This window comes from Callorhinus ursinus, unplaced genomic scaffold (genome assembly GCF_003265705.2).
Source record: "Callorhinus ursinus isolate GAN/ISIS: 27379988/994484 unplaced genomic scaffold, GSC_fseal_2.0 scaffold74, whole genome shotgun sequence".
Lineage (NCBI taxonomy): Eukaryota > Metazoa > Chordata > Mammalia > Carnivora > Otariidae > Callorhinus > Callorhinus ursinus.
The window spans coordinates 1,369,327-1,386,242 of record NW_027397136.1 but is presented as its reverse complement, the minus strand read 5'-3'; the positions used below and the strand labels follow the sequence as shown (position 1 = coordinate 1,386,242).

Sequence of the window (16,916 nt, the reverse complement as noted above, 5' to 3'; positions counted from 1 at the left end):
GTCCTCCTTTTAACCAGCTTAGATGCCCAGCCCCATCACAGTCTCTCACTTGCGTGTACAGTCAACTGCCTTCTTCCTCTCTTCACTTACCTTGCTCATTTGGAAAAACACCAACCCTAATCAAATCCAACTAGATGGAAATCCATCTGGTACCAGAAGCTGTGCCACTAAAAGGGGTAGAGAAACCTGCAAAGCTGAGCTGATGGGTTTCACTTGACACTTGCGACCACCAACTTCAAATAGGTCCTTGATGATACCTGGCAACCCTATTCTATGTGCTACTCCATTCACTCCTCCACTTTCTTTGGTGAGTCTTTTATACCTTAGCCTCCCCCTTTAAACTTCCAATACCTGCTCCCCATTTACATTTTCAGCCGATGACCTTGCTACCTGTTTCCCTGAGAAAACACATGTAACCACGGGGAACATCTGTACCCCTATGATGTACCTTCCCACTTGAACCATGATAAACCACCCTTCCCCTATCTAGGGCCAATACCCCTCAGGGTGAAAGATATCCCTTTTGCCTCCTGCAGGATAGCAATCCTTCCAGTAATTGTTCTCTCTCTTCTGCATGGTCAGATTGTCTGTCTCTGTTACATGACTCCTGTCACATATAAAAATGCCGCTGGATCTCCCATTTAAAAACAAACACGACTCTCTTGACTCCACACCCTCTTCTGGCAACCATCTTTTTTCTTCTACTACCTTTTACAGCAAAATTCCTCGGAAGTGTTGTCTATACTGTAGCCACCAGCCACCAGCCATGCGGCCACTCAGTACAGAATATGTGGCTAATCAGAGGTGAAACACATTGTCCATGTAACATATAGAGCAGATTTCGAAGATTTAGCACAAAAGGAGTAACAAACATCTCATGAAAAATTCTTTGTATTTATTACAGTTGAAATGATAATATTCTCGTTATGTTGTAGTAAATAAAATACATTATCACAGTTAATTTCGCCCATTTTTACTTTTTTAACGTGGCTGCTAGAAAGTTTAAATTACATATATGCCTCATGTTTGTGGTTTGCATCATATTTCTTTTAGAGCTATCTCAGACTTTTCTTCCTATCCTCTCTTGAGCCCGTATCCATTAGGCATTTGTCCCCATCACTTCTCCAAAACAGATGTTTTCAACGTCTCAGGAGTCTGCATGTTGCTAAAGCCAGTAGTTAGTTTCCCATCCTTGTATCTGCAGCACAAAGCCAATGTCTATGGGATCTTCTATTTGTGCCCAGGCAAAATCAAAGGGGAATCATTTGGAGTAAGGAGGTGTGTGGGGACGAGAGAGGGTGTGGTTGTGGTTCCTGGCCACGGGAGGGCAGGAACCAGGAAACCATGGAGTGGAGAGAGGGCACTGCAAAGGGACAGAGACACTCCAGCAAACTTTAGCAACTTTACACTTCTGTCCAGGCCGCCCAGCTTACACAAAACCAGTTGTGTTCGTGCACGGCTTTATGACTGCAAAGGGCCTGCCCATCACCTCTCAGACCTCTCTGGGCAGTGGTGATGCCCTTGGCTGGGCAATACCCACACTGAGGGGATGTCATCTTAGGTCACGGTCCCTCCCACGCACACACCTTGCTCTGGTTCCTGGGCTAGGGATGCCTGCAAACTCTGCTCTCCCAAGCTTCCTTCAGAGAATTCAGGGTCTGACAGCTCCATCTCCCCTTCCTCTCTTCTAGGCTTTTTAGTGCAATTTTAGAACAAGCAACCAAAGCCGACGGGGCAAATGCTCTGGGAGGGAAAGGAGCTGGATTTGACGTGAAGGCACTGAGGGCATTCCGTGTGCTGCGTCCCTTGCGCCTGGTGTCTGGAGTCCCAAGTAAGTAAAGCCATTCTTCTGGTTTACAGTGGTATCTTGTCACCCACCCCCTGCTGTCCTGTGCTGAGTTGCCAGGAGCACTTTGCCAGGAAATTGATTCCATATAAACGGAGGTGTTTTTTCTTAAAAGAAATCCTTTGCTTTAAAGAACCTAACTCTGATGTGAGTCCATGAGAACACACTGTGGCCGCAGCTCCTGTAAACCCCTGGAAAGAATCCACAGCAGCCAAACAGCCAAATGAAGACAGGCTACCCCAAGAAAGAAATCCCTTGGCCATCTGAGCCCCATCCCCACTCCCTCCCCAGGCCCTGGGCTGGGGATTTAAATACATTTGCAGCAGAGGAGCCTGGTGAGCAGAAAAGGCTAATCCCTGAGGCTCAGGCTCAAGGTATTTTAGCCAATGAGATTATCTCTACTTTCTGTATTTTTCCAGAGAACAATCAGAAAAGCATCAGTGGATGTTCAAAAAGTTCTATTTGCCATTTCTCTCAACCCTCTCCTTCTTTCATGTCAAATGGGACATTTCCGGCTTCAGAAGTCCTATTTATGGACAGGCTGCCTGCATTTGTGAGAATTGGTTTTGCCAAAGGGTGGAGGGTGTTCAGCTCTCTGAATCAGGCCAGAGGGCGTTGGAGAGATATTGTCTATCCAGGTATCAGTCCGGTGGACAGCCTGTCTTCTACCTCTTCCTCCAGAAGCCTGCCCCACTAGGGATGAACCCCAGGCACTGAAAACAGCAGCTTCGGGCATCCAGCGTCACCCCCAACAAAGCACAACCCCAGTTGCTCTTGGGGATTAAGTCAACTTTCAGAGAGCTCTTCATTCCACTGCTCCTTGATCAATTGGTGCAATCTGGGCATAATTCTGGACTTGCGTGCTGAGATTTTTCCCTCTCAAGTCAGCTGCATCAGATCTGGCCCATAACTCAAGGTAGAGGTCCCTATGACTGGGCTGAAACCAGACAAGCTTGGAGATGGGAGCAGGGGACAGGAAAACAAAGAGGTCCTCTGAACACCGAGCCTTTACCATAGAAACGTGAAGAACCTTGTATTAACCTGTTCTATTCTTTCCGTACGTGCACAGATTAGTGAAAATATTCTTCCAGAGAAACCTAACTAACCAGCAGCAGCGCAGGACTAGGGACTTCCTAACCAACTTTCTCTCCTATCATACAATACAACCTCTTGTAAAGGATTAGCTAGTATAAAACTCTTGACTGTCTTAGACTTTTACAAATATATCCCATCTCTTCAATTACATTATAAGCCCCCAGAAGCCCAGAACTGTGCCTTGTATTGTCTCCGTTCCTGCACCATGCCTACAATGGTCTCTGTACAAGTTAGGGGAATTTACTAGATAAATGAAGGCAAGAGTTGGAGTGCCTTCTCTGCAGTGGGGCCCCCTGGGCAAAGTTTGTGGTCTGTCTTAAACTCAAAAGTGAACATGGAGCTAAGCCACACAAACACTTTTGGAACAGATTCTTTCTACTTGGCCTTAACCATTTAGGGCATCTAGGACTGGAAACAGTATACAGTCGACTCTTAAACAATGTGGGGATTAGGTGTGCTGACCCCCACCTTGCGCAGTTGAAAATTAACATATAACTTTTGACTCCTCCAAAACTTCACTACTAATAACCTACTGCTGACCAGAAGTCTTACCAATAACATAAACAGTTAACACATATTTTATAGGTGTTATACTATATTCTTAAAATGAAGTAAGCTAGAGAAAAGAAAATGTTATTAAGAAAATCATACAGGGGGGCGCCTGGGTGGCTCATTTGGTGAAGCGTCTGTCTTCAGCTCAGGTCATGATCCCAGGGTCCTGGGATCGAGCCCTGCATTGGGCTCCTTGTTCAGCGGGGAGCCTGTTTCTCCCTCTCCCTCTGCCCCCCCCATCTCATGCTCTCTCTCTCTCTCAAATAAATAAATAAAATCTTTTTTAAAGAAAGAAAGAGGGTGCCTGGGTGGCTCAGTTGGTTAAGCGACTGCTTTCGGCTCGGGTCATGATCCTGGAGTCCCGGGATCGAGTCCCACATCGGGCTCCCTGCTCAGCGGGGAGTCTGCTTCTCCCTCTGAACCTCTTCCCTCTCGTGCTCTCTATCTCTCATTCTCTCTCTCTCAAATAAATAAATAAAATCTTTAAAAAAGAGAGAAAGAAAGAGAAGGAAAGAAAGAAAAAGAAAGAAAGAGAAAGACAAAGGAAGGAAGGAAGAAAGAAAGAAGGAAAGAAAGAAAGAGAGAGAGAGAGAGAGGAAGGAAGGAAGGAAGGAAGGAAGGAAGGAAGGAAGGAAGGAAGGAAGAAAGAGAGAGAGAGAGAGAGAGAGAGAAAGAAAGAAAGAAAGAAAATCATACAGGGGCACCTGGGCAGCTCAGTCAGTTAAGCATCTGCCTTTAGCTCAGGTCATGATCCCAGGGTCCTGGGATGGAACCCCGAGTCAGGCTCCCTGCTCAGTGGGGAGCCTATTCCTCCCTCTCCATCTGCCCCTCCCCACCCTGCTCCTGTACTCTCTCATGCGTGCTCTCTCTCGAATAAATAAATAAATTCTTTAAAAAAAGAAAGAAAATCATATGGTGGGAAAAAATACATTTACAGTACTGTTCTGTATTTATCCAAAAAAAGTCTGCCTGTAAGTGGACCTACACCTTTCAACTCATATTGTTCAAGGTTCAACTGAATATGATGGCCAAGATCCAATTTCCCTTTTGTGAAGCCTAAATTCTTTGGGTTTTCTTGGTCAGTCAGCCATAACTCAGTAGACTAAAATCGAGGAATGAGAAGGAAGGTGAGAATAACTTTGAACATGACTTTAAGGAGCTTAATATGATGGTGCAGCCAATGTGTCAGTGATAGGAACTATGAACTATTCCAAACTTCCAACCAAACTACAGTGGGCATAATGACTCTTACCCTCTTATGTACATGCTTATTAGGAGCCCACACTTTCAGAGCATTGTTCTGGGTATGAGGACATACCATAAAAAATAAATACTTGAGGAATCTGACAATCTAATAAGAGTGTATCAGTCAGCTTTTGCTCTAGGAACAAACAATCCCAAATTCTCAGTGACTTAAAATCAGAAACATTTATACCTGGTCATGTTACATGATGATGTTGGCCAGCTGCCACTTTTCTGGGCTTAGCTAGAGCCCAGGTTGAAGAAGCATCCAGTAGGCTATGTTGTTGTCATGGCAGAGGGCAGATGCTCAAAAAGGGGGCAAAGAGCTAAGCCACACAAGCATATTTCAGGCTTTTGCTCAAAATGGCTTATATCATGGCTACTCACTTTCCAGAGGCCAAAGCAAGTCACATTGCTATTTTTGTCCCAAGGATAATGGGACACAGAATTATACTGTACCTACAGAGAAGCAAGGGTGAATAATTGTGAACAAACAGTACAGTCTAAAACAAAGAGATTGAGGAGTTTATTAGCAGAAATAGTTACAGTAATTACTCTAGTACAGAAATTCTTAATTAGAGGTGCATATGGTTGAGAGTCACTCATGCTTCAGTGCATTAAAAAGGAGAATCAGATTACATACAGTAGCTAGGGTTCCACTGTAAAAACTTCCTAAAAAAGGTGTCCCATCTCCACATGCATTTAATTTATGGTAGAACTGTAGAGTGGGGTCAGGAAGAGGTAACATACCTTGGAATTCTCTCATCAAGAAGATGGTACAGTACCTCAAGGATAAGGCCCTAATAGTACCTGCCATGCAGTCCAAGAAGATAGCTTTGTCATTAAAGATGATCACACTGAGATGGTTTTGCAGTTGTGGGCAGCCTTGCAGGTGGCTTCATGCTTACGCATAGGGCTAACAACTGTGTCTTGTGTTCCATGGGTTGCCAACAGAGTAGCTCTTTTTGGAGCTTAAAGGAAGGGCTAATCCAGCCCATCACCCTTTCTCCTGGAGAAGTGTCTGTGTGACTTTTAAATAGTAAAGTATGTAGATCGTGGTGAACAAGTACCCTGGGCTAGTTTGGTTGATATCATCCAGGAAGATGTCAGCAATATCTCCTACCACTATAAACCTAGACAAATTCCATTTCGTAGAACTTTTAGGTGTCTTCTTTCATATTTCAGCAGAACTCCTCGAAAGAGTTGCCGCTATCTGTTGTCTTCAATTCTTGTCTTCTCGTTCTTTCTTAAAATCCACACCAGTCAGGCTCTCTCCCCCATTACTGCAGTAAAACATCTCTTGTCAAGACCACCAGTGATTTCCCCATTACCGAATCCAGTGGTTAGTTCCCTGGTGCCGTTGTATTTGATCTAGCTGCAGCATTGGATGCAGCTGATCATCCCTTGTCTTTGAATCACTGTCATCACTTGGCTATCAGGACACGGTTCTTTCTTAATTTGTTTGCTTTTCCTTATCAGAATCACTTGCTGATTTCCCCTCACGTTCTCATCCTCTTAACATTGGAGAGCTGCAGTCTCGATCCTTAGACCTCTTCTATATCTCAGGGATACTCTGTTCCTGAGTATCTGGCATTAAATATCCTGAGCCTTCTGGCATTAAATCTTGCTTAAATGTCTTCTAATAACTACAAACTGTATGTTACCAGCCCAGACCTCTGTTCTAAACTCCAGACTTGTATACCTACCTGCCTATTCCATTCCTTTAATTTGATGTCTCAGCATCTCGAACTTACCACATCCGTAACAGAACTTCCAATCTTCCCAAAGTCTTTCCTGCTGTCTTGGTCAATGTCAACCTCATCCTTCCAGTTACGCAGGCCAAAAATCTTGGACTTACCACTTTCTCTCACCCTTTGTAGGCAGTCCTCCAGGAAATCCTATCAGCCATACCTTCAAGAAACTCCCTGTTTCTTACCACCTCCAACACCTCTCGCCTGGATCATTACAGTAGCTTCCTAACTGGATTCTCTGTTTCCACACTTGCCCTTTGCCACAGCTTAGTCTCAGCACCATAGCCAACATGGTCCTTTTGAAATACAAATCCTTGTAAAATACACATCACAGCTGTGGTCAAAGCCCTCCAAGTCTCCCCTCACTCACTGATGAGAGCCAGGGTCCCACAGGGCCCTACACAGTCTCGCTTGTCTCCCCTCTGAAATCATCTCCCTCCACCCTTCCCTTCTGTCTGTCCCTCCTTGCCAGCCTCCGTGACCCTCTTGCCATGCTTCCAACATTCCAAACCCAGCAAGACTTCACGCTTGCTGCTTCTTGTGTCCACAACGCCCTTTCCCCAGCTCTCTGCTGGGCTGGCCTGCTCACCAGACCAGTCTCCACAGAAATGTCATCTTACCCACTCTCCCCAACCATGTCAGCCATGCTCATATCTCCTGTGCCCCCTCCCTGCTTTATTTTTCCCATTTTACTCATCACCATCTGTCACACTGTATATGTACTTGTTTATTTACTTACTTTACCCTTGTCTCACGAGAATATAACCTCCGTGAGGACAATTTTTGTTCATTTTGTTCACTGTTATATCCTCAGCATCTACAATGCCAGATAAATCTCTGTAGACTGAATGACTGCCTCTACTCAGCCACCTCACGGCTGAGGGGCAGCGCTACCTGCAGCCGTTACTAAGAACTACCCAGCTCACTCAAATTCTAATGCTAAACCACCTTCCAGTTATAAATGCCTCTTTAGCATTTCCAGAGGGTATTTATTTCTTCTTATTTGATCTTCGTGACAGTTGTGTGATATTTGGATATACACATATGTTATTTCTTATAACAAATAGGTTAGTTGGATGGTTTGTGGGTATGTAACTCTAAACCCAAAAAGTTGCTCTTATTTTTTAAACATCCATATGTGTATTAAATGCCATTGAAATCTTTTTTTTTTTTTAGAGAGGGAGAGAAAGAGAGGAAGGGGGAGGGGCCAAGGGAGAGAGAGAATCTTAAGCAGGTTCCACACCCAGCATGAAGTCCGACATGGGGCTCTATCTCACAACCCTGAGATCATGACCTGAGCTGAAACCAAGAGTCGGATATTTTAACCAACTGAGCCACCCAGGTGCCCCATCATTGAAATCTTAAGATCACAGATTATGGAATGAGAGAGCTGATTGTAAGGGTGCAAGCCATATATTAATTTGACAAAACCTACTGGGTGCACCCCTGATAGAAGATTCTGGTAGCTGTTACAGTAGATGCAGAAATGAGTCATGCTGGGGCGCCTGCGTGGCTCAGTCAGTTAAGCGTCTGCCTTCAGCTCAGGTCATGATCCCAGGGTCCCGGGATCAAGCCCCGCATCGGGCTCCCTGCTCCGCGGGAAGCCTGCTTCTCCCTCTCCCTCTTCCTGCCTGTCTGCCTACTTGTGATCTCTCTCTTTCTGTCAAATAAATAAATAAAATATTAAAAAAAAGAAAGAAATGAGTCAGATGCTAAGTGTGTTCTCAAAAAGACTGAAAAGTAGAAGAAAAGATCTTGTTCAAAGAAATGATGGTATAGAACAAAAATTGGAGAGTGCTCTCCCCCTGCCTCAGAAAAAAAGCTTAAGAAAAATGTGAGGAGTTCTGTGACAAGGATGCTTTGGAGATGCCACACTTTTGGGAACGGGGATAAAGAATCAGGAAGCTTTCTTGAAGGAGGTGGCATTTGGAATAGATCCTAAAAGGTAAATAAGGAGAGGCATTCTAGAAAATTATGAAGAGAAAGGAGAATGACTGTGGCCCTGGGGTTGTACACAATAAGTTTTCAGAGGTGATTTCACTCTGGATGTACAAATTAATTGACTCCTTCTATGCAATTCTGTGTAATTGAAAGTTTTGTCCATTTTGCTTCATCAATTAAGGATCTCAGTTCCCACTGCTTGTGAGGCATATGCATACTGTACCAAAGGATAGACCATATGGAATAAATGTTGCACAGTGAACATGAACTGTGTTCAAACATTATGAATAACATGGAGGGTTGTGATTAAATATTCGCAATGTATACAACAGGAGTGCATTTGTTTGTGGGGCAATAAGCAAAGGGTCATTTCCTCCTTTCCATGCAATCCCATATGCCCTCCTGGAGAAGAACTTTCAGGAGTGGATTGAATAAAGGGATCAAGCAGATGGAGGTGAGAAAGTGTTTTTTAGATTTGTGAGGTCTTTGACAGAAACTCCTAGCAGCCAACTTGATTTGACAATGAAGGGGATTGAGCAGTCACCTCCATGCAAAACCAGAGCCAGCCTTAGAAAATAGCATCCATTCACCGTGAACATTTATTGAGCACTTTCTGTAAGCCAAGCACTAAATGAGGCCCTGGAGACACAGAGATAAATAGAATACTATCCCCATCTGTTAAGATACTTGAATGTGATAGAGACTTTTCATGGGACATGCTTTCCCTGTGATATGAGTATTTATAAGATTCTCAGTTAAAAGTGTCATTTCTGGAATCACACAGAACAGAAAACAGCTATTAAACAAGGGTTTGCTTCCTAATTGAGAAGTGAGAAGGAGCAGTAAGGACCATGTGTGGAGAGGAGTCAAACCCTTTCTTCCTATTTTTTCTTGCTGAGATTAGAACTGTTTCCTGAAAACAAATCAACACCAGTCAGCCAACAAATACCTGTTGATTGGATACCAGATAGAAAGTGCCAGGAGAGACAAGACATAGTGATTTTGAGCAAGAGTTCTTGAATCAGACTGCCTGGCTTCTGCACCGACTTACTCTGTGACCTTAAATAAGTTACTAAGCCTTTCTGTGCTTTAGCTTCCTCATCAGTGAAATGGAAATAACAGTAGAACCTATTTCATATGGTGTTAGAAAAACTAAACGAGTTAATGCACGCAAAGCACTTAAACAGTGCCTTGCTTCTAGCAAGTGCTCAGTTAAATGGTAGCGGTTACATTACATTGTATCCCATCACATGATATTATACAAGGCATGTAAAATGGAAGAACACGACAAAATCACTATCAAGACAAAACAGATATACTTTATTTCTTTAAGATTTTGTTTATTGATTTTTGAGATACAAAGAGAGCATGAGCAGGGAGAGGCAGAGTGGGAGGGAGAAAGAATCTAAAGCCGACTTTGCACTGAGCACGGAGCTCAATCCCATGACCCTGAGATGGTGACCTGAGCCAAAACCAAGGGTCAGACGCTTAAGCAACTGAGCCACCCAGGTGCTCCAAAAGAAATATACTTTAAATGGTAAAGAACATTTAAGAGTTAAATAGCAACATGAGACCAAAAACTACCAGAGAGGCATTATGTATGCTAGTGAAGTAGATTCAAGGGGTGAGTTTCCCAGGGACTGTGGCAGCCCAGGAAAGCTTTATGAGGAGACAGTATTTGAAATGAGCCTTAAGTTTTTGGTAGAAGACGTAGGGATAGAGGTGAAAGGACATTCGGGGTGAAAACCTTGTTCGTTTGGGTCACCAGCCCAGGCCAGCATGTAGGTCTCCGTGTGGACCGGTCCTCCACTGAGGACATAGTGAGAACCGGGTGAGGCAGTTCGGCACGGAGCAAACCACAGTGGGTCCTGGATGCCAGGCCAGTAAGGCAGTTTTCTAAATAGACTGTTCTTTCCTCTCCGCTGGAAACATCCAAAAGACTGCATTGCAGAGAGACAGCAAAATGCCTCGGGAATCTCCTCAAAGAGTATGAGAATGGATGGCAGATCTTAGACTCCAGGGAGGTTCAGTAAGCCACCCTGCACACAGCTAGCTGGTGGCAAAGCTGGGGTCAGAACCAGACCAAAGCAGCCTACCCTCTCCCACCCTGCCCAGCCTCCTTTCCGGAGGCCAGGTCCAGGGCATCCTGTTCTCTGAGCACTCTGCCAGAGACCTTACACTACAGAACACCTACCACACTGCCTTTATTGCTATTGAGAGAATGCATTCTTGACTTCCTGCTGCAAAAGTTACAAACTCACCTGAGCGCCCAAATACCCAGGTGAACCATACTCATCCCATAATGCAGTTTTTCCCTCAGAATGGCTTCTCCCCTCCTGGGGATTAGTAACTGTGAAATTGGCCACACTGATTAGCAAACGCTGCCAGTTAATCAGACCCACTGGGGGCATATTAGAGCTGCTAAAAACAACTCTTCTGAGTGTTTTTACACTTTGATGGTTCAAAAGCAGTTATGCCATCCTGCCTGAAATTTGCTCTTCGGTAAGGTGGGCCACAGTGGATTTGCAGTCACCGTTACTGCTCCCAGGACAGTGTTCCCAGGGGGGTGCCTGCACTGCACGGGAGGAGGAGTGCTCAGGTACCAGAGATGGTCCAGCAAAAGCTCCCTCACTGAATTTAAGGACACCTCACTGTTCCAGATTTGATGAGGGAAAGCCTGCCTAGAGTTGATATTTGCAAATCAAGTCACTCAGCCCCTGAAATTTACAGCTTTTGAAACCTACGTCCCAGAGAAGACCCAGGAGTCAGAGCAGAGGCTTGAGTGCACATTGTCCTCTCCCCGCCCCCTGCTGTTTCTTCTGCCTGTGTCATCACCTTCCCGGACCTCCCTTTCTTCTGGTTCATGTAACAGTTCCATAAAGTACCAGCATGTTGCAGGTGAGGTGGCAGAGCTTAAGCCTGAAGTGGACAGAAGACTCATTCCAGCCCTGCCTTCACGCCCACCTCGCTCAGGTACCTTGGGCAGGTCGGTTAGCTCCGGATCTCTGTTCTCCCTGTAACTTGAAGGGCCTGACCTGCCCGGCCTCTGCGTCTCGTCCCCTTCCACACGCTCTTCCTCTCTCCACCAGCTGACGGCCCTTGCCAGTAGCAGGCCTCTTGCCTCTCCACCCTCTACTTCCTCTTCCCTTTCATTTCCTTGGACTTGGCGCCTCTTCTTCCCCTCACTTTCTAATTTGCTTTCTCTGCCTTTTCATCCCTTTTGTCCTAAAGGAATCTTAAATGTCATGGGACCTAAAACCGAAATGAGGGACCTTAAACCACTTACGAGGCTATTGGATACAAGGTCGGGGACAGGTGCCTAAGTCCATCCCTCTCTCTACTTCTCCCTAGGAGGGACCAGAAGCTGCCCATCCCATGCAGAAATCCTGTCTGCAGCATCTTCTAGGTCCCTCGTCTGCTACTTTCTTTTACTAAAACAGGAAGCCTTGTTCCGTGCATTCCTCTCATGGTGCCATTCCTGAAGAACGTCTGAGTGGGAAGGGACATTAGATATCTGATCCAACCAAGTTTCCACTTTACAGGTGAGAACACTGCAGCGAGACATCTTAAATGGCCTTCTTGAAGTCACACGGTTCCCTGGTGGCAGGCAGACGGGACTCAATTCCTACACCCCCTGTAAGAAGACGGATAGGAGTCCCATGATGGGACCCTCCAGTTTCCTATAGCGTTTGGAGCTCACAGAGCTCTCTCGCACACATTAGTTCATAGCCACCCCAAGAGGGAGGCCTGAGGGACTGTCAGCGCTCCCTCCCACTTGCCCGCTCTGCTTGTGTTCACTAAGGCAGGGCAGACCCTCTGGAGGACAGCTCTAAACAGTGCGGCGTCTTAATATTCCAAACAGGTTGGCTGGCCTGCTTTGCTGTGAGGAGTCTGAAGTCAGCTCCCTGGTGTTGGCATTCCTTGTCTACCAGAAACAGAACAGAATTCAGAATAGGGTCCCACCCCGGTCCCCCCAAACCTGTCATGTTCAAGGCAGCTGGGAGTTGATGCCCATCCCTCTCCCATGTCACACAGCATGATTCTACTATTGCACCCCCTCCTCTGATTTGGGAGCTCTTGACCCCTCCCTTCCAGATGCCCCAGAATAGGAGGTCAGGGGCACAGTTACAACCCCAGCTCTGCTACGAACCTCTCTGTTCGCTGCTTCACATTGCCTCGGTTTCTTTATCTACAGAGTGAGATTAGTGATGAGTATTCCATGGACAGGAATGAGGTTTTACCTCTCAAGCCCCAGGAGCATCTAGCAACAGACTCCTTTAAATCCACCTCTTGAAGAGAGAGGTTATGGATTGTGATGAGCCACGGCATTGCGTAGTAAGGAAAGGAAGATGACCCAAATGCAGCAAAACAAGTTAATTTAAACAATGAACATATTTCAAAAGTTCCAGGCCCTGTTGTCATGGAGTTTTACTGAGAGGTTATTGGATATCAGTAACAGTACCTGACTAAACTGGGAAAATCTCTACTATTTGGTGTTCTACATACAGCAGCTTAAAAAATAATAATGACAAAGAATGCATCCAATCACACAATAACTTCTCATATTTACTAAAGGAAAGCACAGACATTCCCCCGTGATGAAAATGTCCCTTTTTGATTTAAGAACAAAATGTAGATGGTGATAAATGTTAGGGTTACCACCAACTAAAAGCAATATTCAGCATCAGTGCAAGGCTTTCAGACTGCAAGAGCTTTATTGGCTGATTAATCAGCCCCGTGGTCCAGGAAGGCAGGGACATTATCCCTAATGTATAGATAGACAAATATAGTCCTAAGTGCTTCTCCCAGAGTAATGAACAGAGATGGGTTCAGACTATTTCCCAAGTCAGGAATACTCCCTGTAGGACTCAGGTCACTGTGGTTTAGAGGAGGGCACATTTTCTCATCAGGATGCTCCATGTGGCTTTCAAGATTGAGGACAATTGATAGTTAGGGTGCTGGTCTATTTACATTTTGATGGTTGGTGAGAACCTCTTTGGTTACAGGGGCTAATGAGAAATGGTATCATTGCCACCTAGGGACTTGTGAAAAAGTGGAAGGCACTCTGGGTCTGCAGGTGAAGAAACCAGGATCTAAGTCTGGCCAGCGAAGTGACCTTATTGTTTAACCTCTGACCTTCAGTTTCCTCATCTGGGAAGTGAAAGGGTTAAACTGTATTAACCCTAAAATTCTTCTGAGCCATATCATCACATGCTTCAATGGCAGAGAACAGCAATACCCTGAGAATTTCTTTTTTTTACTTACCAATTCTAGATGCAGCCATTGACAGGGCATGACCTTTGGCAAATCCCTTTACTCTTTAGCTCCCAAGACATTAGCAATCAGGCCAGAGGTGGGAGAACATGTCATATGGTAAGTCAACAATATGTACTTATTTATTTATAAAGATTTTATTTATTTATCTGACAGACAGAGAGAGAGAGCACAAGCAGGCAGAGCGGCAGGCAGAGGGAGAGGGAGAAGCAGGCTCTTCGCTGAGCAGGGAGCCTAACGTGGGGCTTGATCCCAGGACCCTGGGATCATGACCTGAGCTGAAGGCAGATGCTTAACCGACTGAGCCACCCAGGGTGTCCCAGTCAATAATATTTATTAAGCATTGATCATGTGCCCAGGACTGTGGCAGGTGGCAGCTCACAGGAGAAAGAGCTTCTTAAACTCAGGAAGCTCCATGATTGAGTCTCTTTTGTGCCTGGCCCTTTCCTGGAGATCCCTAAACATGAAATAATAGCCAGCAGCAAGGTGACTGTAACCTAATTTAAAATAATGATAATAATAAAAGCCACTTAGGCTTACAAGTGACCCATGCGTTATAAGTGCTGGAAGGAAAAATGAGGGGTTAGAAAATGAAGATACAGTGGGGTCAGTGTCCCATGAAATGATCAATACACAGAGCATGAGCCCCAGGTACCTGTTATTCTTGGTTTGTTCCCTCCTGCTGATCCATGACAATTAGTAGGTGAGGACATAGACAGTGGAGTCCAACTACCTGGGTTCAGATTCCCAGAGCCGCCACTTACTAGCTATATGCCTCAGTTTCCTGATCTATAAAATGGGGGTTAAAACTGCATTTACTCCACAGAGTTGTCATGAGAATTAAATAAATAAATGCTCATAAAGGGTTTAAAATTGTGCTCAACATATAAGAAGCATTCAGCAAATATTAGCTATTAGTATTCCTGTGTGTCCAACTCTCTACCTACCTCAGGCTCCAAGTTGGACTGGTTAGAAAAGGGGAAATACTACAATTGATTTTTAAAAATTAACTTTAATGAAGTATAATTTATATTCAATAAAATTCATACATTTGAATTGTGTATCATCACAAATGTAATAACTTAATAGTATAATTTCATTTACCCAAACCCCCGTCCTGTGTGATTGTTATATGTCTTTTTTACTTATATATGTATTTAAACCCCATCCTACAGTGTTAATATATTTTTTGCTTTAAACAGTCAGTTTTCCTTTTAAGTAAATTATGAAAAAACATAAGCATAGTCTTTTATATTTACCCCCTCATTTGTCATTTCTAGTGCTCTCCATTCCTTTCTGTAGATCCAAGTTCCCTTCTGGTATCATTTCCCCCCACCCTAGGATTTATTTTTTTATTTTTTTATTTTTTTTTTAAATTTTATTTATTTATTTGACAGATACAGAGAGAGATACAGCGAGAGAGGGAACACAAGCAGGGGGAGTGGGAGAGGGAGAAGCAGGCTTCCCGCGGAGCAGGGAGCCCGATGCGGGGCTCGATCCCAGGACCCTGGGATCATGACCTGAGCCGAAGGCAGACGCTTAACGACTGAGCCACCCAGGCGCACCCACCCTAGGATTTATATGACACAGATCTGCTGCTGCAGACTTCTCTCTGCTTGTGTCTTTATTCCATCCTGTTTTTGAGGAATATTTTAGCTGGATATACAATTCCTGTTTGACATATTTTGTTTCTCAGAACTATAAAGATGCTGTTCCATTTTCTCTGGCCTCCACTGTCTCTGATGAAAGGTATTGATATTTTTATCATGGTTCCCCTGTACATGTTTCTTTTTTTTCTTGAATGCTTTCTAGATTTTCTGTCTTTGGCTTTTAGCAGTTAACTACAATGTCCCTTGTTGTTTTCATTATATTTTTCCTACTTGGAGTTCTCTGCGCTTTTCAGATTCATTCATAAGTTGAAGGCTTTCATCAAATTTGGGGAATTTGAGGCCATTATTTCTTCAAATATCTATGTATTTTTTTGTTCCAAGCTCATGCTTCCCTTTCTGAGACCACAATTATACTATGTTAAGTGATTTTATATTATCTCATTGGTCCCTGAGGCTTTGTTCAGTTTTCTTCAGGTTGTTTTTTTTTTCTTTTTTGGTCTGTTTCATAGATCAAATAAATTCTGTTGATTATTCTTCCAGTTCACTCACTTTTTCCTCTGCTGACTTCATCTTCATTAAATGTATTCAATAAATTTTTCATTTCAGTTACTCTTTATAGGATCTCCATTTGATTTCTTTTTATGTTTTCAATTTATCTGTGAAATTCCCTATCTGTTTCTCTTTAAGACCATATAACTCTTTAATTCTTTTAATATATTTTTCTTTAATTCTTTAAACATTTGTAAGCTGTTTTAAAATCCTTGTCTGAGGGCGCCTGGGTGGCTCAGTTGGTTAAAATCCTTGTCTGCTAAGTCTGACATCTGAGCAATCTCATTTTAAGCTCCCTGTTGAAAGATTTTTCTTGATTATGTATCACATTTTCCTATTTATTATAGCTAGTGATTTTCTTCTGAATACTGGAATTATGAATAATATGTTATAGAGAACTGGATTCTATCATCTTACTAAGAGTGTTGATTGTTCAGCAGGCAGTTCAATTACTGACTGACCACCATGAACTTTTGTAGGCTTGGCTTTTCGCTTGTTGGTGCAAACTGATTAAAAGCCAAAGCCCTTCAACCTCTAAACTCCATTTTCCTTTCAGATCTTGTCAAAGCTTCCTTACAGGCTTTGTCAAGAGTAGGTCTTACTGGGGCCCCTGGATGGTCCAGTCAGTTAAGTGTCTACATTCAGCTCAGGTCATGATCCTGGAGTCCTGAGATCAAGCCCCATGTTGGGCTCTCTGCTCACTGGGGAACCTGCCTCTCCCTCTCTCCCCTTCTTGTGCTCTCTCTCACTATCTTTCTCTCTCTCTCTCTCAAGTAAATAAATAAAATTTTTTTCTTAAAAAAAGAGTTAGTCTTACTGTAGGGTAGGTTACTTATTCCAGGTGTACCTTTCTGGTGTCTCAGTTAGATTCCCAGGGTATTAATGAGATATTAACTAGACTTCTCCACTATGACAGGCCCAGAATGCCATCCTACAGACACTGCTCTTTCCTCAGCACTGCTTCACCTATAGTATTTCTTTTCTGCTTTTAACCCTGTAACAGCTGCTATTTGATAGCCCTCAGTGGTTTCACTGTGCACATGCATGACCTAGCCC

The 16,916-nt window shown here is 44.0% G+C and overlaps 1 protein-coding gene across 1 annotated transcript in view; it reads left to right on the top strand.

Moving 5' to 3' along the window:
* The window catches only part of CACNA1C (calcium voltage-gated channel subunit alpha1 C), a 649,850-nt gene that overhangs the window by 389,292 nt on the left and 243,642 nt on the right, over nt 1-16,916 (top strand). The window contains exon 5 of the mRNA XM_073887000.1: nt 1,692-1,831. Coding sequence (XP_073743101.1) covers nt 1,692-1,831 — 140 coding nt within the window. The remainder of the gene's footprint in view (nt 1-1,691; nt 1,832-16,916) is intronic.